Consider the following 25,257-nt stretch of genomic DNA (forward strand, 5'->3'; position numbering starts at 1 on the left):
TAAGATGGTCACTAAAAGGCTGCTCTGTTTGGTTGGTTGAAATGACAAAAGCAAGGAAACACTGAAGAGGTTATGAAGTTAACAGGTTTTTAACAGTCTAAGAGGCATTGGGTGCAAGCAGAAAAACATTATTCACATTAGGATTAAATTCAATAGTTGATTATTTTCTCTCACAGAGAGCATTTTGCATGTAATTAAGGCTAAAATCACAGCACTCCTATAGTTTTTAACATATGTCAATGATGTTTCTGTCTGGTCGAGGAACTCTAACGTTAGGTACATTTATAATTACCAACTCTGTTGGTGATACAAGGGTGGCCTGCATCTGGATTTAACTAGTTCCTCGTGCTTGCTTTTGGGCTCTGCAAAACTGCCAAGTGGGTAATATGTGTTACATAGTGAGTTAGATGAGTAACGGAGGAAAAGCCTGAACTGCTTAGAAAGCCCCTCAAACTGTTTAGCAATATCATGAAGTCCAGTACATGGTGTGGCATGCAAAAATTAATTGTAAAACACTTTAACCAAAAGGTGGCACTGTTTTACAATAAAATTTTAGTGTAGTTGTCCACGCAACAAAATGGAAGTTTGTTTCTGCCACTTGAAAGAAAGATCTGCAAATTCTTTCTAAGTTGAAATTTATCTCAAAATTTAGATTTTTAAATTTTTAAAGTTCCAAGTTAAGTTAAAAGTTTGAGATAATTAAAAATTTTAGGAAGTATGTTTAATTATCACCTACAAACCCCCCCCCCCCCCCCAAAACTGTGCCATTAACAAGCTTTCTTACACCCAGAAATGCATTATTTTATGTGTTTTTCAAAATATTTTGTGTTACTATCCAAACATATGAACTTTAATATTTCTTTTTTAAAAATTATACTTTTTTTTTTTACCCAAATTATTAGGCTTAATATGATAGTAGCATGAATTCTGTACACATGTCACACTAACACTAACTTTTATCATGTTTGAACATCTCATGCTGATCTCAGCAGATTAGCTCACACAGAGTAGAGACTACACTGACAGTGCGCCGCCTTGTGGTTCAAAGTGGTATTACAGAAGAGTACAGGCCAGCCCCATTTACTCTTCAGCTGATATCATGTTTGCAACACACAGACATCATCGCTACAATAAGATCCTTTCAACATTCACAGAAATAACAACAGCATATTAGGGGTACTTTAAAAAAAACAGAGTGAATTCACAAAAAGAGCATTTCAAAAGAATAAAAGTGGTACAGAAGCGATACGACGTTTTGTTACACACACTTTTAGTGGGTTACTACGTCAAAACAGCCTCTAAATTCAGATTTTTAAATGTACATGTGTGCTAAAAACAACAACAACAAAACATTCCTAGCAAGGGTCAGAACTAAGCAATCAAACTCAAGAACTAACACTAGGTGCGTTATACCTGACTAAAGACCTCCTGCTGAAAAGCTGCCACTTTTCTGGTTTAGGGACTTGATGCACTCTTGTGGTGTGACTCTATAGAATTTGTCATGAATGAAGATGCTAAAAGGAGTCGCATTTACTTCCAAACCTTAAAAGCAGTTGTTTGAAATCCTCACAAGCAGAAGTATTAAAACTTGGTCTAAAGACCTGACAATTCAAAGTCTGCCATTAAATAAAAATAATAAAAAGAGCTACAGAGTGATGCCACCATACAAAGGAGTCTTAGTTTGAAGACTAAAACTAGAATATAATCTGCTTTCAGGAGTCCTCCTCACACAGAGAGGAACTGTTACAGAGAACATCTTCAGTGAATGATCTCATGATCACTGTAACGCAATGTCTCCCAATACAGGATTTTCCCCCGGCAAACGGTAATCCCAACTCATCTGGTGATTTGATGAAGTTTATTAATTAATTAGCCCATCTCTGTTCTAAAAAGAAACCCTCACACCGCTCTGATGTAAAATCTCTGCATATACAGTTACTAACATACAGGTTTTACTTGTCTTGTTGCCATGTTAGGTTGCATTTTATTCCCATGATTTTGTGCACACAGAACTGGATTGAAACTTCACAAGTATGTGTTAGAGATTTGTTATACTGGATTGCGTAGCGTGTGGCTGCTTTGTCCACTCCTTTTCTTTGTTGGGTTTTTTTTCTAACAAATTAAATCATCTGCCAGCATTCCTCCAGCTTTGATAATTAAACTGGTTTATTCCCTTTTTTGGCTTGAGGCAATCCTAATGATTCTCCTCGTATAACACCAAAGCACCACCTCCACACAGAAAAAACGTGCAAGCCAAGTTTGAACTTCTCAACTGCAAATCAGCTACAATTTTTATCATTGCTGTTTATTTTTCAGATGCACTTTTCTACTATTTCAGGCATCCAGTCTTACCCCTTAGTTTCCTAAATTGCAAATGCATCAAAATTAATGGGGAGGATGTCAAAGGCTAATTGATTTTCTCATATTCAATGAAACGATAAGTCATGTGTCTGATTTACATTATATTATTTTTAGAATATCTTGTAGAAGATGCAGTCTTTCATTTGGGCTTGTTGTTTATTAACCAGTAAAATTTACTGCAACAACTAACCTGTTTCACAGTCTACAGCTACTTGATGTAGATTAGATGGTTTTACAGGAAAGCAGCATCATACCAGCAGTTTTGCATGGATAGGAATGCATTAGATGCCTGGAATAGTAGGAAAAATACAATATTATCATAGAGAAATAATCTTTTTTTAGTGCTAATAAGATATTGATTTGCTGCCACACTGTAGAGTTAGAATTGTTTGTGGATCAAGCGAAACATGTCGTGCTTCATAAAAGGACTTCAGCATAAATCAAAGATCCTGTTCTGACTTCTCCAAAAAGAAAAATACTAAATGCGGATGCTGTGTTTGTAGTATATATTGTACTCTAACTGAAAAGGCTATCTGAAGTTGCAATGCAGGAGGCAAACATCAGCTGGGGAGCAGTTTAATTCTCCCTTATTAGTAAAGCTATGTAAGAAGTGTATAATCTGTTTGGTTATTTTGTTGTTTTTTAACTGCTCGGTTGTTTCTGCAGTGTGTGTTTGTATATTTTATCTAAAGTTGAAGCTTTTAATTGTTGGTGAAAGAATTTCCTCTAACCAGCATTGTTAAATATATCTATTAGTATACAGTATAGAGTAAAAAGGTATAATTAACCCTCCCCCACAGTCAACGTTTTGTGATGTTTCCTAAAATTTAAGTACCAAACTTACTGAGCGGCTTACTGCTCGTACACATAGTGCAACACACTACCTAGCCTAATATTTATCTGAGGATGCATGACACTTGCTATGTATGTTACATATAATGACTTTTGTTATCCTATTTACAGAAAGTTTGGATGCAGTCAGACTTATTTTATACCTTTTTATGCATGCGATTTATATAAATGTTCTTTGTAATCATTTTAAAGGAGTTTCTGTTTAACAAACTTTTATGTACCCCTAAATAAAAACATTGTTTCTTGTGATGTGCTGAGTTTGTATTGTACTTTTCGTACCAAACAAAATACTCTCCCTTACAGTTCTGAGGTTTTTATGTATTAAAAAACAATAAATGTAATAAACTTACTGCTTCCATAGGAATTAAGAGGGTATGAAATTCACTAGATTAACTGATCATCAGCAGGTGTGGGCACCTCTATAAAAGCAGACGTTTTGGAGCATTCAGGTGTGTATTAACACAATGCCTAGAAGGAAAGACATCAGCAACGATCTTAAAGAAGCGGTTGTTGCTGCGCATCCATCTTAGACCGCCTTTATTTCTTGTTTTCAGTAGCAACCAATGCCTATGATTGTCCCAGAGCACATTTTGAACAACACCGTGGGCATTTCACATTTCACACAGGTGGCTAGTTGTTACACTCTGGAAATGAAATGAAGGCGAGTGTTATTAACTCTCTGGGGTTGTATAAGCGGTTATAAATCATTTTGTAATGACATTATGAAAAAAGAGAAAAAACCCTCCTTTCTATTGGTGGAAAAATGTACCATGTCAACCAGTTTAACATGGTTGTTTAGGAAGAGGGGAGATTTTTGGGAGTGATGGCAGAGACGCATAGAGAGAGCAAGTTTCGAGATGTGACAGATTTGTGACGTTTAGCATGGAGTGTACAGTTGTCTTGTGTAGTTAGTATATTCGTTGTTTCGTTTTGTGTGTCAGTAAGGCACTAATGAATGTCACAAAGGTAGATTGCAATGTAAACACTGTCCCCAGGTGGATGCTGGAGACAGTGTCTGCTGCTGCCTGCATGCCTGCTGCTGTCAGGCCTGCAGGTTTTAGGCCAGATGCATTTTTAGATAAATAATTTTATATACAGTGGGGCAAAAAAGTATTTAGTCAGCCACCGATTGTGCAAGTTCCCCCACCTAAAATGATGACAGAGGTCAGTAATTTGCACCAGAGGTACACTTCAACTGTGAGAGACAGAATGTGAAAAAAAAAAAAAAAAAAAAAAAAAAAATCCATGAATCCACATGGTAGGATTTGTAAAGAATTTATTCGTAAATTAGGGTGGAAAATAAGTATTTGGTCACCTCAAACAAGGAAAATCTCTGGCTCTCACAGACCTGTAACGTCTTCTGTAAGAAGCTTTTCTGTCCCCCACTCGTTACCTGTATGAATGGCACCTGTTTGAACTCATCATCTGTATAAAAGACACCTGTCCACAGCCTCAAACAGTCAGACTCCAAACTCCGCCATGGCCAAGACCAAAGAGCTTTCGAAGGACACCAGGAAAAGTATTGTAGACCTGCACCAGACTGGGAAGAGTGAATCTACAATAGGCAAGCAGCTTGGTGTGAAAAAAATCAACTGTGGGAGCAATCATCAGAAAATGGAAGACATACAAGACCACTGATAATCTCCCTCGATCTGGGGCTCCACGCAAGATCTCATCCCGTGGGGTCAAAATGATCATGAGAACGGTGAGCAAAGATCCCAGAACCACACGGGGGGACCTGGTGAATGACCTGCAGAGAGCTGGGACCAAAGTAACAAAGGTCACCATCAGTAACACACTACAACGGCAGGGAATCAAATCCCGCAGTGCCAGACGTGTTCCGCTGCTGAAGCCAGTGCATGTCCAGGCCCGTCTGAAGTTTGCCAGAGAGCACATGGATGATACAGCAGAGGATTGGGAGAATGTCATGTGGTCAGATGAAACCAAAGTAGAACTTTTTGGTATAAACTCAACTCGTCGTGTTTGGAAGAAGAAGAATACTGAGTTGCATCCCAAGAACACCATACCTACTGTGAAGCATGGGGGTGGAAACATCATGCTATGGGGCTGTTTTTCTGCCAAGGGGACAGGACGACTGATCCGTGTTAAGGACAGAATGAATGGGGCCATGTATCGTGAGATTTTAAGCCAAAACCTCCTTCCATCAGTGAGAACTTTGAAGATGAAACGAGGCTGGGTCTTCCAACATGACAATGATCCAAAACACACCGCCCGGGCAACAAAGGAGTGGCTCCGTAAGAAGCATTTGAAAGTCCTGGAGTGGCCTAGCCAGTCTCCAGACCTCAACCCCATAGAAAATCTGTGGCGGGAGTTGAAAGTCCGTGTTGCTCGGCGACAGCCCCAAAACATCACTGCTCTCGAGAAGATCTGCATGGAGGAATGGGCCAAAATACCAGCTACTGTGTGTGCAAACCTGGTAAAGACCTATAGTAAACGTTTGACCTCTGTTATTGCCAAAGGTTATGTTACAAAGTATTGAGTTGTATTTTTGTTATTGACCAAATACTTATTTTCCACCCTGATTTACGAATAAATTCTTTACAAATCCTACCATGTGGATTCATGGATTTTTTTTTTTCCCACATTCTGTCTCTCACAGTTGAAGTGTACCTCTGGTGCAAATTACTGACCTCTGTCATCATTTTAGGTGGGGGAACTTGCACAATCGGTGGCTGACTAAATACTTTTTTGCCCCACTGTAACTTTGTTTACAAAATGTGTACATAGGTTTTCATAATTTATTATTGCATTTCAAGTTATGAAAATAATTTGCTAACTATTACTAGGATTTGTTTTTTGTGTGATTTCAGATCAGTTGGGATAATACAGTACGTCAATGGAAAAATAACTGTAAATTCAGACATGTGAGATTGAGCTGAAAACAATGATACCAAGCAAGGCAAGGTAAAATAAATAAATAAATACATAAATAGAGAAAACAATTTGAAGATAAAAATACAAATGTAAAACCAAAAGTAGCCAAAAATCACCAATTATACCCTGGACCTCAGAAGGTTAACTCAAAAAAAAATAAATCATCGGGTATAAATTGTTGTTCATGACTTGTGCAGGTTTCTGACATTTTGTGTAAAATTACACATGTAACAATCTGATTTTATTTTTTTTAACAAACAAAGTATGAAACTTAAGTTAGAATTGTTTTTTGACTTGTATTTGTAAATGAACCGCCCCATGTTGTGGAGCTTTCTGGATTTTACATTTATTGGGCTACATATTTATTTATTATACAGGCTATACGATACATATCACATGTGAATTTGGATTTTATGTCACTGAAATGTTTAATTATGTGGGCTACAGAAAATAATTACATTATGGACTATATTTACCACCCAATTTGATTTCCATGCCATCCTCATGCCACCCTAAGAACATTTCTCCAGGTCTGCCCTTGTGAAACATTGGAGTTGACAAAGGGTTTTGTTTCTTTCTTTCTTTTTTTAACCATAAAAGACACATTAATGGCAACTCATTCCACTTCATAACAACTGGCAACACAGATGCTATCAACCATCTAACCCACAGCCATGAGCATTGTGCATGCTCCTCTTGTGCTTACATGGGTGGGCACTCCAGCTTCTTCCTACAGCCTAAAGAGGTAGGGGTGTGTGTGTGTGTGTGTGTGTGTGTGTGTGTGTGTGTGTGTGTGTGTGTGTGTGTGAGTGAGTGAGTGAGTGAGTGAGAGACAGAGAGAGACAGACAGACTATGTGTATGAAAGATTGCCTAACTGGCAACCTGTACAGGATGTTAAATACAATAAAAAAAAGATTAGAAAACATTTTTTTATGTATAAATACTTAAATGGTGATTTTAAGCTGCTTGATCACTCAGTTATTGAATCAACACCACTGTCAAGTGTACTTGCTTTGTCTCAGACAGCATTTGGGGCTGTCTCGATTCTCGGTACATTAATGTGTTAAGCAAATTTCCCCCGGGGGGGGGGGGGGGGGGGGGATTTGCAGAACAGAGAAACCTTTATTCATACTGAAATTTTAAATTATTCAGAAAAACAAAGACTTTGCCGTTGAAGGGAAATTTGACGAAATTTTAAGAACTTCACGCTGTGACTTGTGGGGGCGTGGTGTGAAGGGAAAGCCCGAGCCACATGCATTCAGTCATTCACGGGTTTAAAATGATTCACTGCATCGAAACGACTGCCTTGTGTTCACCAAGCCCTCTATGTAAGTATCTCATTTAATGGAATTTTTAAAAATGATTTTTATTTTAATCTAATAATCCTAAAATGTGACAAGATTTAAACTTGTGTCAGACTGTTGTTGGATTACGGAATCTCCTGTAAATGTAAGAACATTTCTATATTTTTAATTCATCCACGAAGTCTTACATAAAAAGGTGAGTAGTATTAATAAGCTAGCTCATGTAATGTGGCTCTTTTTGTGTTGTTTAATGTGAGCTGACACAAAAACTGATTACTGTTGGGTCTGTTAGTGTATCAGTGGATTTTATCAGTGAAATACGAGCGAGAACATTTTTGACACAAAACATGCCGTTTTTAGTTTGTTATCCATCCAACGTGGCGACCTTTGGGACCCCAAGCACGACTTTCGGATGTAGGGACTTACCTGTGGGATATCTTATCGATTCATTCATATTTTGGTTCGTTTTAACCGGAAGTAAACTCGTGGGGGCGTGACCAGAATTTTCGGGACTTTCCGAGCATATTGGAAAGCGGTGAGTTAGCACAACAGTGGAAAGGACATATCACGCCACGTTGCTAATAACGTACCGTCTGGCGTTTTGCGTCACGGACATCAGCTAGTTTTTATTTCCCTTCCTCAGTGTTGTGGCCCCGCGCGTTAACGAAGCGGAAAGTGACTGCAATTCATGTTAGCAGCCGTTAGCATTAGCAAGCTAACGCCCGTTGCAAAGCTTATAATCATATCTTTCTTTAGCTGCTTGCTAACCGTGCGTTTTGGTTCATACTTTGATTGTGCGAAAAAAAAATGTAAATAAACCAAGTGCCCTCCTAACCTGACATGTTAATTGTTAGGACACATTAAATGGCTAAGACAGGAACTCTGTTGCGTAATTACAGACAGCTGGTGTGGAAAGTACCTGGCGGAAATACCGTACCTGCCACTGCAGTTTACAGCAAGTCTTATCCCTTTTCTCCAAGAATGAGAGCCCGCGTTTGAATGCGGGCTCTCCTTGTCAATCTTCGCACTTTCAGTTTTGATTTATTAAGAAGTCAGTGTCAGGTGGGTTATAGGATCGCTCCAGCGATTTTCACATGAAGGTCAGTAGATCTGTCACAAGGTCTAGCTGCCATTTGTTGTGTAATGGTTTTGCTCCGAAACTGCTCTCGAAAGTGACAGGAATCGATCCTAATTTTATGTTTCAAATATATCACTTTGGAGACTTAAGCTTTAGCATCAAAACAGTTTGACATTTGTTTCTGTGACCTGCCGTGTAATTTTATATCAACTGAGCCTGCAAGATTTTCACTGCTGAAATGGCCATGAAACATAACTACAGCATGTCTTATGTATGTTTTTTTTCTTGTCATTTACAGATTCTGCTGATATAAAGGAGGCACTCGTGTTACCCCTGGAGGATTAATTTTTTTTAGTGTTTTGTTTTTATTGAATTATGAACCCTTAAACACCCCCAAAAAGGGATGTCCAAGATGGGGGGAGGGGTTTGAGAGCAGGAATTCCTTGGTCTGTGTGTGTGTACATCTGCTAGAGGCAAATTTTTAACATGTTTTGTTTGTTCGCATAACCATATGCTATATGTTTGAGTTGGAGCGGTTTGGTGGCATGTCAGATATGTGTTTCCTAAGCGTGCATAACGATCCTGGGTGATGTCATGTTTACGTGTGCATTTTACTCACCCTGTGTCATTACTGCAGAGGATGGATTTTGTTTGACGTTCATCTGCGTTAACTGTGGCTAAAAGAGAGATGCTGACATTTAGGCAGTTAAATGTTTAGGTTCAGGTGTACCTCTTTGCTAGGCATAGGTAATATGCATGCAAGTAAAGATTGCATCATGGTTGTGGTGAAACTAAGATTTTTTTTTTTTTTTTTTTTTGCACAAGAGCTCTTAAGCTTTAATTATCTTGATCTCGCTAAGAGCTCCCTCCTCTTTTGCATCCTTATCCATTCGTCTGCTTACCTCTTCGGCATTACTGAGTGTGTTTGTGTGAGAGAGCAAGACCTTGGGTTTTCTCAAACCCCTCTCCCTCAGAGGGACATCTCTTTTTCCTTATCTACTGCACTAAATTCCCAAAATGGAAACTCTTCTTCAGCTTAAAAACAATCAGTTTTTAATGGGTCTGTTTCGCAATGGGCCTCCACCTGAACTGCAATATGATAACTCCTCAGGTATATATGTACATTTTTTTCCTTTTGAATTTATTTGTATCTTACCTTTGAAACTCAAACAATTTGTTTTTAATCTCTAGAGCTCTTCCGCATCTCAACCTTTGCTCGATTCCCAACATCTGCGGTCACCGAACGAAGTCTGGCGAGAGCAGGTTGGTTCTACACCGGCGTGGGTGACCGCGTGCAGTGTTTCAGATGTAACGTGACAGCTGAGGGCTGGCAGCCCGGCGACTGTCCAACAGAGAAACACAGACAGCTCTCTCCTTCCTGCTCCTTCATCCAGAGCCTCCCATCTACAGCCAACCTCCTCTCCTCTTCTCATTCCGCCTTCTCCCCTCTCCGCATTGTCCCAGCGATACCAGTAAGATCATCAATGCATGCTTCTTCAAATAAGAGTTATTACCACTCAAATTTTGGAGTCACTTAGAAATGGCTTTTTTCAAACCTGTGGTCTAGAGCAGGGGTAGGGAACTCGAGAGCTGGTGGCCAGCAGGTTTTACATGTGTCCTTGATCCAACACAGCTGATTTAAATGGCTAAATTAGCTCCTCAACATGTCTTGAAGTTCTCCAGAGGCCTGGTAATGAATTAATCATTTGATTCAGGTGTGGTAGATCTAAAACCTGCAGGACACCGGCTCTCGAGGACTAACGTTTCATACCCCTGGTCTAGAGGATCATCCTTTGTGGATTTGATCAGTCTAAAAGTTTTCTATAAAAATATAAATTATAGTAAAGAACTTGCCAGAATATTCTTGAGTCAAGAAATTAGTTATTCCATCAAGTAATTTCCAAAAACATTGAGAACTTTAACACAACTCTGTGTACTGCTACTTTCACAAACGAGCTCAGTCAGCCTTTTAGCGGTATCATTTAATGAGACTCCAATGTGGGTGGTACACCATCTTCCACATTTTCCTATTCTAATTAGAGGTAGTTTTTGGTTTTCAGTTGGTGGTAGTGGTACGCATTATTAGAACAAGAACCTTTGAGGAAGTGGGAATTTTGAGGCTCAGCTGGGCAAATTTATTGTTCTATTATCAGAACAGTTCTCAGCTGTGCTAGTATAATTGACAAAGGGTTTTTCTAATAATCAGTCACCTTTTTAACATGATGACTCACAGGCAACACAATGCCTTGTTCAAAGATGGATAGATTAGATTAAATTAATCATTTACAAGTGTTATAATCCCTTTGATGTTAGATTAAAGTAACCAGCTTTTTTTTATTTTTAAAGTTTTTCTTATTGATATGTTACATTTCTCTCAATTTCTTTTAAACAGTTATTCTTAATAGTTCTTCACAGTAAGATTAATAGATTAGTGCCCAGAGGCACTGAGCTGTCTAAGTTTTTTTTATTTAATTTTTTTTATCTAGCTTTCTGGTCCCGGCCCAGCTGCTGCTAACACAGCAGTAAGCCAAGGTGAGGAGCCTGTTGGCTACCTGAATATGGCCTTCTCTGCTCCTCCGCCCTCCAGCCCACTGAGCTCGCGAGGTGTTGAGGACATGTCCCACCAGAGACCAACATGCCACAACCCAACCATGCGCAGAGAGCAAGACCGCCTGGACACCTTCCATTCCTGGACGCTCTCAATCATCATGCCTGCTGAACTCGCCAAAGCTGGCTTCTATTACCTAGGGCAGGGCGATCGAGTGGCCTGCTTCAGTTGTGGAGGACAGGTGTGTGTGTGTGTTGTTGTTTGTACTGGGTTTATTCTGCTTAAAGCCCTTTGTTAAAACAGTTATTTTACAATATAAAAATATGAGGCAGTATTATAAAGATGGGCAACATCATTCAGACACCAAACTGATGAAGTTTGGTTTTGTCTTTCTTCCCCTTTGCAGCTAAGTAACTGGGAGCCAGGGGACAGAGCATTATCTGAACACCAGAGGCATTATCCAAACTGTCGCTTTGTCCGAGGTGACAGGGCTGACAACGTGTCGCTAGCTGGTGCAGCAGCAACTGCATCCTTAGCTGCGAATTCCCAGATGTCTTCAGGAGCCACAGTCCTCACCAATGTGTCCAACCCTGCCATGCAGCAGAGTGAGGAGAGGCTGCTCACTTTTGTTAACTGGCCATCACGTATCCCCGTCCGCCCAGAGCAGCTGGCTAAAGCTGGCTTCTACTACGTAGGTATGGATGCTGTCAAAGAGGCACACCTGTTCAGTGACCTTGACTGATTTACCTTCATTAATTGACGTGTGGAACTTTTTATTGGGAGGTTATGCTACTCATTGGCTGCTGTCTGTAAATAAGGTGCTGTATTCTTCTAAAGTGGCCAAAAAGGCAGTTAATGCTAGTTTCAATATAAAAAATTAATATGGTTGAAAAACCATATTAATTTGTATGTTTTTAGTGCCAAAGTCAGACCCTTGCACGTGTAAATCACAGATGAAAAAGTTTCGTTTGACTTTGGTCATTATAAGAAATGCTTACTAGGTGATAATGTTCCTGGAAATTTACTCAGAATCTTTCCCTTACATGAAGTGGTTGTAATGCCAGTAACTTCGGAGGGTTTTCCTGCTGTTTTTGAGGGAGTTCCACAGAAGAGTTTTTCTTATAGAGTTTCTCTGATTTCACTGGAAAGTCCTCAAATAAAATATATCAAGGGGGACACCTGGTTATAAACTCAAGTGTCATAACGAAACTAAAGTGTGTGTGTGTGTGTGTGTGTGTGTGTGTGTGTGTGTGTGTGTGTGTGTGTGTGTGTGTGTGTGTGTGTGTGTGTGTGTGTGTGTGTGTGTGTGTGTGTGTGTGTGTGTTTTTCTTCCCCCCTTTCTTAAATTTGCCCAAAGCTTCTTACTGAAACTGAAAGCTCTTTGTTTGCCCCTCCTGAAGGTCGTAATGATGACGTCAAGTGTTTCTGTTGCGATGGAGGCCTGCGATGCTGGGAGTCTGGAGATGATCCATGGGTGGAACATGCTAAGTGGTTTCCTCGGTAAATACTGCTGTTGTAAAGTCGATTTGTCGTCAGTTTTATCCAGAACACAGTGTGCTGTAGAAAAGCGCTGCTTAGGCAAATGGTGTGCGTACCTGCGGTGGTTCATGAATGTTTGTATTCTTGTACCTCTTTTTTAACTGCAGGTGTGAATATTTGCTCCAGGAGAAAGGACAAGACTTTGTTCACCAGATCCAAGCTCGATTTCCTCGGCTTTTTGAGCAAGTTAGTAAAGACAAACACATCTGAGATTTAGTTCAAACATGTGGTTTGGAATGAGTCATTAAAAAAATGCTGTTTTCTCCCTTTTTTCCACAATAGCTTTTAACAAATGGAGACAATAACTCCAGAGAGTTTGTGGATCCACCAGGTGAGTTTGGAAAATGAAATTCTTTACATTTTTGAAAGGTTTGTTAAAATCTCCCCAAAAAGAATATTTAAGAAAAGAATAAACTTTGTCCCACATAGGATCTTTAACCAGCAAAATAAGACAAGATAAAAATGAATTCTACCATAATATACTTGCAGCAAACATTCGAGTGCACAACAATGTGATTCCGGACCTTTTAAACTGAGCAGAGTCCTTATTTAAAAGTGAAATAGATGTTGGGAGGACTGAGAGCAGAGAAACGATATAGGATTGTTAACAATTTTATGAGTCTGATGAATAAAAATGTTCTCATATTCTGATCGGAGAGACTGGTGCTCTTTGTTTTCTGTTAAAACTGAAATCCATAAATGTCTGCTTTCTCTTCACTCAGTGGTTCACCTCGGTCCTGGAGAGGAGCGGTCTGAGGATGCCGTCATGATGAACACCCCCGTGATAAAGTCTGCTTTAGAGATGGGCTTTGAGCGAAGTCTAGTCAAGCAAACGGTCCAGAGCAAAATCCTGACCAGTGGAGAGAACTACAGGACAGTCCAGGAGCTGGTCTCAGACCTGCTGAGTGCAGAAGATCAGAAAAGAGAAGAGGAGCGAGAGATGCTGGCAGAGGCGATGGCATCAGGTGGAGTTGACATTGATACTGTTCTCACTCCCTTAATTTATGGAAATGTAAAATCAAATCGGTTTAGGTGTTCCGTTGCAGTGAAATGATAATCTTTCCTTTCCTTTCAGATGGCTTCACCTTTGTGAAGAGACACCAGGCAGCTTTGATCCAACGACTAAAGAGTGTAGAGCCACTGTTTGAGCATTTAAGAGATCAGAATGTGTTGAGTATGTACATTTTTCAGCCCTCATATCTCAACAAACACAATTTTTGTCTGAATTCACATCCGTTCTTGGTTAAATAACAAATGAAAATCGGAAACATAATTTTGTCAGCAAAACCCTAATCATAGAGCCAGGGTTACATTTTTGTGATTTAAAAACATGGAGACGAAAGACCTGCACCTGGTGCCGATGCACAAACCTAGAGTGTTTGGTGTTAGGGGCAAATACTGTTAAATCAGATGGTGGATTTCTGGGTAGCCTCTGTTCTCAGTTTTAAATAAAGGTACAACATAACTTGAGGTGCAACAGTGTAATATTTTGTTGCATCTTTTATTTTAGCTGCTTAAAGTGTTTCACGTGTGCCCTTCTTTACCTGCAGGTGCTGAGGAGTATAGCGGTCTTCTGGCTCAGACATCTGCTCAGCAGCAGACTGCCAGGTTGATAGAGCTCATCCTCACAAAGGGAAATGCGGCAGCTGAGGTCTTCCGCAACTGGATTCAGAAAAATGACGTCCACCTGCTCAGAGATCTCATGGGTATGTGTGTAAGCAGTTCAAATACAGACGGGTTTGCACTGGAAACCATGACGGTGATCAAACTGTAGCTCAGTGGTTAAGTGCGTGCTGTCTTTTCTGCTTGTAGCTCAGTCGAACGAAGCTGCATCGCCAAGCCAGGATCTTTCAGGTATGTAGCCTGAAGCAGAGCTCACTGTCCTGTTAAATTGTTTTGTGTTCAACTCACTTTACTGTTTAATTACCATCTCTTCATTTACCTAATTTTTTTTTCTTTTTTAAAAATCTCCTTTGTATTACAGACCTCCCAATGGAGGAGCAGCTGCGGCGCCTACAGGAGGAGCGTACATGCAAGGTGTGTATGGATAAAGAGGTCAACATCGTCTTCATCCCCTGTGGACACCTGGTGGTGTGTAAAGAGTGTGCGCCATCACTGCGAAAGTGCCCGATCTGCAGAGGCCTTGTTAAAGGCACAGTTCGAACCTTTCTCTCATAAGCAGGAGATCTGCTGTCACAGTTTTATCATGTAAATCTAATTAATAGGCTACAGTTTATATTTATTGGAAAGGGTGGCAGGGTAATTGCGCACCTTTTTTTTTTTTTTTTTTTTTTTTTTCCAACTTGTATGACTCACAAGTTTGTAGATTTATCTACATAACGAGATGAAGCTCGCAGACTAACCGTATCTGAAAGTGATGTAGAGTTGTAATGCTCATGCTTTTACTTATACTTTACCCTAAACTTAACAAGTCAGAAAATAGATGAAAACACAATGTTCAGTGCAATCTGTCTACAAATGACATGCTTGAATTTTAATAAAACAATCACTTTCAGAGTTGCATCTGTTATTGTGGTCTTTTCATTCATGCAGTAGATGTGTTTGCTACTGAGATAAAAAGGCACCTTTCTTTTAAATCATGGATTCTATCAAGCCCGATGATGATAGCTGTTAAACAACGATCATGACTGTAGTGGCATTGCTTTCACTGCTGTTGATATATTAATTGTCCTAGTTTGTCAAACATTAACCTGCATGTGCCAAAGAAAGTGTCAGTGCAAGCTGAGTGCCATATGGTCACTCTTTAAATTAAGCCACAAAGAGAAACTGCATCAGATGATTACAGGGGAGTCATGTACAGTAGGTTGATGCTTTCAATACAGAAGTAAAGAAAGTACTGTGATTGTCTGGTGACAGGAACAATTACAGAGGGCATAGATCAAAATGTCCTCAGTCTCTTCAGCAGCATGACAAAACAATAACAAATAATGCAACAAATCAAATAATTGATTAAATACTGTCAAATTCATGGCTAAAGAAAGTGTAATTGTTCAAATAGCATATTGTCCTGTTTAGACATAGAAAGAAATTGTCACCATGATGTGTTTTTCAAGTGTAACATTTCTGTATAGACCAGACACAGACTGATTCCCAGAGTGAGTCTGCAGCACTTTGGCTCTGCACACATGCTTCTGGGATTCATGGCGTTCACTGAGCGTGCTGCTCATGGTGAAGTTCACACTCCCAAGAATCCTGTCATCTGTAGTCAAATTTATTATTAAAAACAAGCACAGCTGTGACAGCAAGGTATAAATGATGAACCATTCAGCTAGCTACAATTAAAGATTTTCTACATAGTGTACATAACACTATGTACACTATATATGCGATGTTTGGGTTACAGGAAGCATTGTGGGGGTGTGTACAAGGGCATCGTAATAAAATATAATAAATAATTAAGGGTGGAAGGGCTATGGTCGTTGAATGATGGAAATTGCACATCTGCCAAAATATTGCACGGAAACAAAAAGAAATACACACAAAACAAGATAATAAATAGCAAGTAGCAGCAACAGAATGATTGTAAAAAAAACCTCTTAATTTGCATTTATGGTTCTGAGAGCCCATGGGTAAAAGTTGTACTTGAGTCTGTTGGTTTTGCACCTAATGAATCGGAACCTTTTTCCAGAGGGCAGGATGTTGAAGAGGTGGTGGTTAGGATGGAGGTGGTCTTTTATAATTGCCCAGGCTCTGGAGAGACATCTAGAGCCAACAATGGAGTCCAGGGTGGAGAGTGGACAGTCGATCATCTTCTCTGCAGTTCTGATGACCCTCTTTATTCTCTTTTTATCGGCTGTTGTACAAGCAGTGTACCACACGGGGATAGTGTGCACCAGCACACTTTCGATTGTGGCTCAATAGAAATACCGTATTAGGTCAGTCTGCAGCCTTTCAAATCTCAGAACCCTCAGGAAATGGGAAGCGCTGTTGGGCTTTCTTCACCAGGGCTGATGTGTTTGTGGTCCTCAAATATGTGGGTACCAAGGAACTTAAAGGAGGATACCCTCTCCATGCAGTCACCCTTTATGGATAGAGGAGGGAGATCGGCTTTTGGGATGCAGTCGCTGGTGCAGATGGTGTATAGGAGAGGACTCGGCACACATCCCTGTGGTGAGCCATTGCTGAGTGAAAGGGTGGTTGACTGATTGTGATACTTCTGTGTGTACCGCCACAATGTGCAACAATGCCTTGTCACACTCTTTTGCTGTGGAGTGAACCAGGAATGGGTGAGCACTGCTAATATTATGTATAACTGACAAATATTTAAACTGAAAATAGAGCAAGCAGATGTTTAAATCACAAATTTCCCCTCTTCTTACTGTTCTTTTGTGCTCCAAAAATATCATTAACATGTATAAACTTTTATAAAATGCGTAAATACAGTCAGTAATCTCAAACTCGCTATCAGGAGAGCTTAAACTAATAAATTTAGCAGGTTCTCATCGTCATCAAAGCAGATTTGTACTAAAAAAACTAAAATTAGAAACTGCTATCAAATGTAAGTGTTGGCATAAAAAAGGGATCACAGCCAATCGCTCACAGGTTGATAATTAAATGTAAGTGCTTAGATAAGCACTGATTATTTCCTATGCTGGAGAAAAGTGCATGCATTTCACTTTCAGGATGGAGCAGTATTTCCACAGCTTAACTGAATCATAATTACAATAACTCAAGTGTTTGTCAAAGGTGTAAATTATACTCCAAAAAACACACAAGATGACTGAAGAGCTTGTTTATACAAATATTTATTTTTATTCCACAAGTCTCTTCGACTGCTGTTTAGATGATGCCAATCTGCAAATAAAATAAAAAAGGATATTAATTACACAATGTTCATCAACAGAGTCGTCACATCTGTATCTGCACTGTTTTGCATCAGTGGTTCCTTTGAATGCATCACAGACATTCAGAGCAAATATAAAGTTTACATCACATGCACATGACTGATATGGCTTCAGAAAGTCAACAGCGGAATAAAGGCTCACCTTGTTTGCAACATCCAACGCATCGTAATCAGGTGCGAGACGGACGTACGCCTTCTTCTCACCATCAGGCCTGCACATAAAGGCATGTTTATTCACTACTGCTCACTACAAACATGTTTAGAATGTTTTTTGTTTTTAGATTGGTGCATCAGAAGTTTAAAAAACTGGAATCATGCTTTTTCATACTTTGATCGCTATTACCATCATGTGCACCAAATTGGCTGTTATTGGCTGTCAGATGTGCCAAATTCAAATTCATTACTGGGACATAGATGGACAGATATCAGGCAAATCATTTACCAGAAGGCTAAAACAAATTACACACACACACACACACACACACACACACACACACACACAGTCATTTCAATGCTATACAAAATTAATGGGTAAAAAAGGGTCCCATGACCCCCTCCACAATAACATCGGTTGGAAATCTTCCTGTAATATCCTGATGTGTTGGTTTGTCTTGTTTTCAGCACATCCACTTAAATGTCATATTTATCCAGATACTTGCACAGCGTATGATGAGTATATATGAAGTCAATGCTTCCTTCATGGGAAAGTGTAAAGGACTGAAAAGGTCTGTATGAAGTTGGCTTTCGGCTCAGCCTGTGTGAGGATTTCTACCTGATGAGTGTGTTGACTTTGGCGACGTCAATGTCGTACAGCTTCTTGACAGCGTGCTTGATCTGATGTTTGTTGGCCTTGACATCCACAATGAACACAAGTGTGTTGTTATCTTCAATTTTCTTCATAGCAGACTCTGTTGTCAAGGGGAACTTGATGATGGCATAGTGATCCAACCTATAAAATAAAATGCATAAGTTCTTTGGTCAGAGGTCCTCACTTAATTTCAAAGTCTGTACAATATAATTAAAGGTTAACTGCTTATTAACTATTGCTCACTACAAACATGTTATAAAAAATTTAAGATTGGTGCATCAGAAGTTTAAAAAAACTGGAATCATGCTTTTTCATGCTTTGATCGCTATTACCATCATGTGCACCAAGGTCCATGTTTGTGACCTGCGTGAACTGTTTGTAACTCACTTGTTCCTGCGAGGAGCACTCTTGCGGGGATATTTGGGCTGTCTGCGGAGACGGAGGGTTTTAGGGCGACGGAAGGTGGGAGAAGTCCTGACTTTCTTCTTCCTGTGGCTGTGTACGCCTTTCAGCACAGCCTTCTTGGCCTTCAGAGCCTTTGACTTGGCCTCAGTCTTGGCAGGGACAGCTATGATTGGGAGAAAAGAAAGTTACCACTATTAGACAGTGGTTCATTATTCTTGGCTTTGTCAATATGGCAAAGAACACTTTGGAAAATATCACAGCACTGTCAAGTCAACCTGTGGCCCACATACCACATACAATGTACACAGCAGGTCATCTACTGAATACTGTAATGATTTGTAGCTGATCCAGTGAAAGCCACATTTACACTGACACAAATACTAAAATAAGCATTATATACAAATGAAGCTGAATGGATCTGCCTCACAGCTATTTCAAAGTTAGACAGTACTTGCATTGAATCATGATCTTAAGATACATGTGCTTAAAAGACATGGGAGTTTACTTCTTACTGCTCAGTATGCACACAACCATATCTGCCGTCCACACAGTATTAACACCCAGAAGGCAGATTACTAGCACACCAACACGCTCTCAGGGTTTTTTACGTTACAGGAAGTATCGCTGACTACAACAGCTAAAACTTCAACAGTCAAATTTTCAATAACATCAAAGAAATTTAGAGATGCTCTCACGCGCTGCTAATGCAACGTTTTAAAGCCTGCTCAGGCCATTGCTAACATGAGCTAAAACACCTAATCCGCAGACATATCTGAGTTAATGAAGCCATAATGAGATGAACTAGCTAAGCCGTGTCCATAAGAGACAACTTAACAAGAAAACATTAGATAAATGTAACTGTAAACACATGCGATTTCATCAACAGCGGCTTGATTTAGCTTAGCTTAGCCAGCATCACGTTACAGTCTACATGCCGGACCCACACTCTTGAGATATCCACATATTTACAGCTCTGACAGCAATAACTTGAGCTCAAACAAAACAATTTCACTATATTCCTTTATACCGTACACATACGGTATAAATAGAGGCACCAAGTCAACTAAAATATACGATTTATTCATTCAAAACTGATAGATTCACGAACCTTCCTTCTTCACCTTCGGTGCCATGTTGCGAAAGGAAGACTGAACGGGGTTTCCTGCGGTATATTGCATGGGCGAGATCTCATAGCAAATGTATCGCGATAGTTCGGAAATTTGCTTTTTTGCTATCACATTGATGAAAAGTTGCTCCGAAAATACTTTGTTTGCATGACTCTCAAATTTATTACAATAATCTTTTCTTTCTTTATATAAATTCATGAAAAAATAATTATGTAATTAGATAAACATATCTCCCCTCTCTTTAAGCACCAGACTGTTGTTACAGTGCTGTATGTGTAATTATTGAAGGAAAATAGGTTTCAGTTAGGTTTCAACAGTTTGGACTGGCAAGAAATATATTTCAAATTTTATATATAAAGACATTTATATTTATAAAGAAATTTCGCCTGATTTAATAACAGTTATTATATCTGTGTGTATGAATACCCATTTTTTTTAAGTTACCCTTAAAGTATTAATCGAACACTAAAAAAAAGTCTGGTGAAGGGTTGAACAGAAATGGTACATTTTAGGGCACCGTCTGTTATAGCTGGCCCTCAAGAGTACAATAACTTACAGTTTATAGTTTATTTCTAATCAAAAATACCCAGTTGCTATTTAATGTACTTTCACAGTCATCATCTTTATTAACAAATATACAAAATTCTGTTCAGTCAGGTGAACAAATGTAATAAAATGCCAAAAAAAGTTTATACACATATAAAAGTTTATTTTATACTCTCATATTACAAAGCAGAAATGTAAAGGTTGGCAATAAATCAGACTGCAAATGCATCTTCTCATCAGTCCATCTGCATCGCACTCCTCTAGTCTGCCTTCAGCTTAGTTTTCTTCCCCTTTTTCCTGTTGAAGAAGAAAGAATGAATATTAGAAATATTTTTATTCAAGTGGGTTCAATTTCTGGCTCCATACAGGCCTCTGTGATATATTTGACAATAATGTTTCCTACTTTCAACTTTTCACAGATTTTCACTTTAATGGTATGCTAAGGAAATTGGTTTATGTTGTGTACAGAGTCATTTATCATATATGTATGGGTTTTGTTTTTGTTTTTTTTACATAACAGAGTTTGATAAGATTGCAGTTTGTAGTTTATTGGACTGGATAAATGTGCATGAAAGTCCTTCCCCACCTTTGTAACTTGGTTCCTGAAGTCTCTGTTGTTGTTTTCTGAGACACTTTCTTGTGTTTTTCTTTTCCTTCTTTCTGTGTTTTATTTCCTTTCTTCAGCCCCTGTCCTTTTGTCTTCTTTTCCTCTTTCTCCTGGTGTGATGTTGTTTGAGCTCCGTTTTCTCCTTTCTGCTCTCCTCTCGCTGCTCGCTTGTTTCCTTTTTTCTGATCTTTGCCTTTGGTCTTCATTAAGAAGCGAGGAGTTGTGCAAATGGTGCTTCTCTTGGGAGGTTTCTTCTCAAGTCTCCGCTTTACTTTGCTAAACAAAAAGATAACGACCAGACCGCTCTTACCAAAACTCAACAGGGAGCAATTAAGCATTAAATCAAAGGAAACATTTCTGTAAATGTGCAGGCAATCATGGAGCTTTCTTACCTGTGTATTTTCTTGAAACCAACCATGTAGTCTGGTACAGGACAGCCCGCTTGTTTTATAACATTAGCAATGCTGTTAAAGAGAAGCATAGGGGAAAAAAAAGGAAAAACTACAGGCTCAGTATTTAAATTCAAGGTGCTTTAAAAATAAATTAATGGCAAGAAGTGACCTAAACTTGCAATCATTGTGCTGCAGTGAAATTATTTTATTAAAAAAAGCAACACCAACGATAGAGACCAAGAACCAAATAGGATGGTCCATGGAAAATCCAGAAAATCCTTTTAAATTGTGTGTTAACAGCTGGATATGGGTTTGAATGAAGAAAAAAAACCTAACTCAGTTTGCTCTTTTCCTACCTGCGCAACAGAGGTTTGTCATTCTCTGTGAAGAAGGTGACGGCCTTCCCCTGATGTCCAGCTCTCCCAGTACGACCTGACAGACACAGAGTGTGATACGCGTCAAAGACAAAGTGGAAACATCAGGCTGATTATTTGTGGATCACTGTCCAAACCAACCAATGCGATGGATGTACTCCACAGCGCTGGTAGGGAAGTCGTAGTTGAGTACGAGGTTTACGCCTTTGAAGTCGATTCCTCTGGCGAGCAGAGCGGTGCAGATCAACACCCAAATCTTCCCGGAGCGGAAACTGTTCACCACGTTGTCTCTCTGACACATAGGAGCAAACGATGAGGACGAGAGCACTCAATAAATAAACTGAAATGGAAATAAATGACAGGAGTGGTAGGTGTGTTGATGTACCTGCTGCTGTGTGCGGTCTGCGTGGATTACATCCACGTTGATGCCTTCATACACCAGCTCATGGAAAAGCTCCCGTGCCCTTTCTATAGTCTGAACAAACACCAGCATGGGCGGCAGGAAGCCCTGAAACACAGAAAAGAGGACTCTTTTATTTTATCTTAGCTTGTAAGATAAAATAATCAGAAATTAGAAATGATTTAAACGGGTGTTTATGCAATAACCACTAATAAATCTGTTCTATTTGAAATCAAGTAAGCTCCTTACTTTTTTGATGATATCCCTCATTGCCACAAGCTTGCCATTCTCTGTCCCGACAAACAGCAGCTGCTGATCTACTGTATCCACAGCTGTATTTCTAAAAAAGATGAAACACCCATGTTTCTATTGTGACAAAAAAAGAAGGCATGAATTTGCTGCAGTAAGCAGTTCTTCAGCTAGAGCCGTACCTGTGCCCGATGTTTACAGAAACCAGGTTGTCGAGGTTCAGGCGGCACCACTGTTCTACATCTGCCGTGCAAGTGGCGCTGAAGAAAGCCCTGCGCACCTTTGGACCGGAGCAGGCCAGAAAAATGGTGGCCAGCTGCTCTCTGAAGCCCGTCTTGCCGTCTTCAAACAGCTTATCGGACTCATCGACAATCAGCCACTCCACACTGAAAAGCAACACCCAGAACATCATCGATCTGTCTTCTTTTTTATTTTTTTTTAAGTAATAAAGAGACAAATAGAGTGGGTACGACACACAAAAACCATCAGATTTGAGCAGATCAAATGTCACCTGCTGAGATCGACAGCTGGAGGATCCTGCTTGAGAAGGAAGATGAGTCTGTTTGGAGTACTGACGAGTATATCTGCACACAGAAACGTCAGGAGTTAAAAGCCAGTGAGATTTACTTATTTTTCTTCCCCTATGAACCAACGATCTCTTACCGTATTTTTTGTTTGACTGTGGTCCGTATTTCTTAGCCGCTAGTGACGCTTTGTCTATGATGTGAACTCTAAACCAGACTCCCTCTGACAGACGGAGCAGCTCTCTGTAGGTCTGAACACAATTCAACAACAATGACCAAATACTGCTGAAAACACAGGAAGTCAGTCACTTATCATCCTTTATCTATCACCAGCTGCTGTTGTTCACATCAGGAAAGGCCTCCGTACTTTTTAAACAGATCACTTTCTAATTTATGGTGCATACCTGGCTGGCCAGCTCTCTGGTTGGGGAGATGATCACACCTCTGAAGCCCTGATTGGCTGGCTGCTGCAGCTGAGCGAGCAGTGGGAGGCAGAAAGCCAAAGTCTTCCCAGATCCCGTGGGAGCGCAGGCCAGCAGCTCCCGACCCTGACAGACAAACCAAACCAAGAGTGAAACCCTCAGAAAAATCACCGTCTGTGCACTAATCCCAAATCAAAGAAATGAGGACGAGCGTGCGTGCTTACATGCATCATGAGGGGCATCGCCTGCATCTGTATCGGCGTTGGGGAACTGAGCCCGGCGTCTCTGAGGTTCTGAAGGACACGCGGGTTGAGGCGATACTCGGACAGCAGCTCCTCGAATGTGCACACAGGGTCAGGTATGTCACAGCCGTGCACATTTATGCGGTTTTGGGCGCGAATACGATTGACCTAGAATGAAAGAGAAATACCTTTTTCGATGGCGGATAGGGGGACAGCAGTAGTTCTGCACAGCATTTCACCACTAAGAAGAAGTTTTAAAATGTATCAGAATCTCTTTATTTTACTTCTTTGTGCTATAAAATGTAGCCCAGTAAGGACCTTTTCCTGATGAAGATGCTTCAGCCTCTTCAACGAAGATTTCTCCTTCCCGTCACTCGGCAGGTTTTGGATCTTTCTGTCCAAAGAAGAGGTCCAGGTGATGCCAGTTCCCTGCGTCTCTTTCAGCAGTTCACCGCCAGCTTCAGCCAGACAGAAGACATCAAACAGGAGTGAACAGCTAGATCATGTTCATTCTAAACGTCACTCGAAATTTTTGTAATAACAAGGTTTCCATAGTGAACACTTTAAAACTGCAACCTTTACTACTACAACTTCTTTACCTTTCACCTCCGCTTGGTTGCTTTTGGTCTTTTTCTTCTTCTTTTTGGTCCTCACTTCTCTCTCCTCCTCTTTGCGCTTTCTTTTGCCTCCTATGTCGGAATCTCCGTCTTCACTTCCCTCATATTCTTCCCTGCCCTCTTCCTCCTGTGCCTGGGTCCAGCTCTGGGCTCCATTGGCAGTGGCAAAATAATCAATCGCAGAGAGAGGATCGGGAGAAGCTTCTTCTGAGTGACTCCTCACGGGCTACAAAATAAAACGATACACAAGCGTGTGTGTACATGTATGTGTGAGTGTTACGGTTGTACAATTCTTCAAATACATGTATTAAGCACAACAACTTGCCTAAAACGTTATACTCCTACACAAGCAGGACAGCAAAACTCGAGGTTAGCTAAAATGCATTAAACCATAGCGATTCGTTAACAGCAGCATGAACTGTTTTCATCCAGTACGTCATCAGCTACACTATAAAGCTTACCTTAAACCGAGCGGCGTCCTGACCAAACCTCTTCAGGTCAAATCTAGCCCCAACTCCGAGTTTCCGAAACAACTCGAACGCGTCCATTTCTACAACAGCGTGGTGTGCCCCGATCAGGCATCACTAATCAACATCCGGATCATCCACCTCTCGCGCCCCCTATTGGGGGCTGTGAGTGTTACAGCGAGTGAGGCAACTTTACACTAATTATTCTCGTGTGTGTATATATATATATATAAACCATATTATCCCAATTCTGGCCGATTTAGAAGAAAATTGTGTAAGAGTTGCTTCTTCAAGGATTTTCTTTATTTGTTACAATTCATAATCATACAATCACAGGTCAACCACGTGACCTGTGAAAGTGACACTAACAGATGAACATGATTCAACAATCTGAAAGTACTAACTTTACTGTTTTACTTCCATGGTGTTGTGAACAGCTGTTCAAAGCAACTGCCACTCATTCTGAGGACTATAATAAAGATGCTCTCCTGATATCTTGAAGTGGACTAAAAACTAACACTTCTGCACAGGACTGTATTTGATGAAACTTTAGAGTAGAGCGTATCTCATACATTCTGATTTTTGCAGTAGCAACCTTTAAGGTTGGATAGTGACCCAAAGTAGCAATTTTTTTT

The 25,257-nt window shown here is 40.0% G+C and overlaps 4 protein-coding genes, 1 long non-coding RNA gene and 3 other non-coding genes across 11 annotated transcripts in view; 2 read left to right on the top strand and 6 right to left on the bottom strand.

The window, feature by feature from the left end:
* The window catches only part of LOC113030169 (transcriptional coactivator YAP1-like), a 13,540-nt gene extending 10,078 nt beyond the window's left edge, over positions 1-3,462 (top strand). For all 3 annotated transcript variants that reach the window (XM_026181342.1, XM_026181341.1, XM_026181343.1), the window contains one exon: positions 1-3,462. This exon is cut by the window's left edge and continues 627 nt beyond it. The gene's annotated coding sequence lies outside the window, so the exon portion shown is untranslated.
* Positions 1-9,750, bottom strand: part of LOC113030170 (uncharacterized) — a 16,732-nt gene extending 6,982 nt beyond the window's left edge. Inside the window, exons 1-2 of one of the 2 annotated variants that reach the window (XR_003273559.1) lie at positions 9,648-9,750; positions 9,111-9,168 (exon numbers count right to left, since the gene is read on the bottom strand). This is a non-coding gene — a long non-coding RNA (uncharacterized LOC113030170). The remainder of the gene's footprint in view (positions 1-9,110; positions 9,169-9,647) is intronic. The other variant, XR_003273558.1, reaches the window with a different exon arrangement.
* Positions 9,500-14,843, top strand: birc2 (baculoviral IAP repeat containing 2). Its single transcript, XM_026181340.1, has 12 exons — positions 9,500-9,602; positions 9,683-9,963; positions 10,978-11,280; positions 11,446-11,734; positions 12,440-12,539; positions 12,686-12,764; positions 12,861-12,909; positions 13,301-13,543; positions 13,654-13,752; positions 14,129-14,284; positions 14,391-14,432; positions 14,563-14,843. The coding sequence occupies exons 1-12, from the start codon at positions 9,509-9,511 to the stop codon at positions 14,754-14,756; spliced, it is 1,929 nt and encodes a 642-aa protein (XP_026037125.1). The 5' UTR covers positions 9,500-9,508; the 3' UTR covers positions 14,757-14,843.
* A 2,485-nt stretch (positions 14,844-17,328) lies between these two features.
* rpl23a (ribosomal protein L23a) lies at positions 17,329-19,853 on the bottom strand. Its single transcript, XM_026181344.1, has 5 exons — positions 19,764-19,853; positions 18,638-18,818; positions 18,215-18,391; positions 17,585-17,654; positions 17,329-17,393 (listed from the first exon to the last, which is right to left on the bottom strand). The coding sequence occupies exons 1-5, from the start codon at positions 19,831-19,833 to the stop codon at positions 17,379-17,381; spliced, it is 513 nt and encodes a 170-aa protein (XP_026037129.1). The 5' UTR covers positions 19,834-19,853; the 3' UTR covers positions 17,329-17,378.
* LOC113031277 (small nucleolar RNA SNORD42) lies at positions 17,470-17,538 on the bottom strand. The gene has a single exon (XR_003273708.1). It is a non-coding gene; the product is annotated as a small nucleolar RNA SNORD42 (small nucleolar RNA).
* LOC113031278 (small nucleolar RNA Z17) lies at positions 17,727-17,798 on the bottom strand. The gene has a single exon (XR_003273709.1). It is a non-coding gene; the product is annotated as a small nucleolar RNA Z17 (small nucleolar RNA).
* Positions 18,523-18,595, bottom strand: LOC113031279 (small nucleolar RNA Z17). Its single transcript, XR_003273710.1, has one exon. It is a non-coding gene; the product is annotated as a small nucleolar RNA Z17 (small nucleolar RNA).
* Positions 19,854-20,470: 617 nt separating the features above from the next.
* On the bottom strand, positions 20,471-24,797 carry ddx52 (DEAD (Asp-Glu-Ala-Asp) box polypeptide 52). The gene is made up of 15 exons (XM_026183019.1): positions 24,617-24,797; positions 24,138-24,381; positions 23,857-23,996; positions 23,521-23,706; positions 23,279-23,422; positions 23,014-23,125; positions 22,862-22,934; positions 22,533-22,736; positions 22,351-22,441; positions 22,087-22,209; positions 21,843-21,993; positions 21,684-21,759; positions 21,328-21,399; positions 20,915-21,211; positions 20,471-20,625 (listed from the first exon to the last, which is right to left on the bottom strand). The coding sequence occupies exons 1-15, from the start codon at positions 24,701-24,703 to the stop codon at positions 20,589-20,591; spliced, it is 2,037 nt and encodes a 678-aa protein (XP_026038804.1). The 5' UTR covers positions 24,704-24,797; the 3' UTR covers positions 20,471-20,588.
* Positions 24,798-25,257: the final 460 nt, after the last annotated feature.

This window comes from Astatotilapia calliptera, chromosome 10, assembly GCF_900246225.1.
Source record: "Astatotilapia calliptera chromosome 10, fAstCal1.2, whole genome shotgun sequence".
Taxonomy (NCBI): Eukaryota; Metazoa; Chordata; class Actinopteri; order Cichliformes; family Cichlidae; genus Astatotilapia; species Astatotilapia calliptera.

Excerpts from the sequence above, each read along its gene's own strand:
- rpl23a (XM_026181344.1), bottom strand. The coding sequence starts at position 19,833 with ATGCAATATACCGCAGGAAACCCCGTTCAGTCTTCCTTTCGCAACATG. Across the intron at positions 18,392-18,637 it reads AGTGCTCCTCGCAGGAACAA|GTTGGATCACTATGCCATCA; the intron begins GTGAGTTACAAA and ends TTTATTTTATAG. Across the intron at positions 17,655-18,214 it reads AAAGTCAACACACTCATCAG|GCCTGATGGTGAGAAGAAGG; the intron begins GTAGAAATCCTC and ends CTTTATGTGCAG.
- ddx52 (XM_026183019.1), bottom strand. The coding sequence starts at position 24,703 with ATGGACGCGTTCGAGTTGTTTCGGAAACTCGGAGTTGGGGCTAGATTT. Across the intron at positions 23,126-23,278 it reads CCAGAGAGCTGGCCAGCCAG|ACCTACAGAGAGCTGCTCCG; the intron begins GTATGCACCATA and ends AATTGTGTTCAG. Across the intron at positions 21,400-21,683 it reads GACAAACCTCTGTTGCGCAG|CATTGCTAATGTTATAAAAC; the intron begins GTAGGAAAAGAG and ends TCTCTTTAACAG.
- birc2 (XM_026181340.1), top strand. The coding sequence starts at position 9,509 with ATGGAAACTCTTCTTCAGCTTAAAAACAATCAGTTTTTAATGGGTCTG. Across the intron at positions 11,281-11,445 it reads GCTTCAGTTGTGGAGGACAG|CTAAGTAACTGGGAGCCAGG; the intron begins GTGTGTGTGTGT and ends TCCCCTTTGCAG. Across the intron at positions 13,753-14,128 it reads AAGAGATCAGAATGTGTTGA|GTGCTGAGGAGTATAGCGGT; the intron begins GTATGTACATTT and ends CTTTACCTGCAG.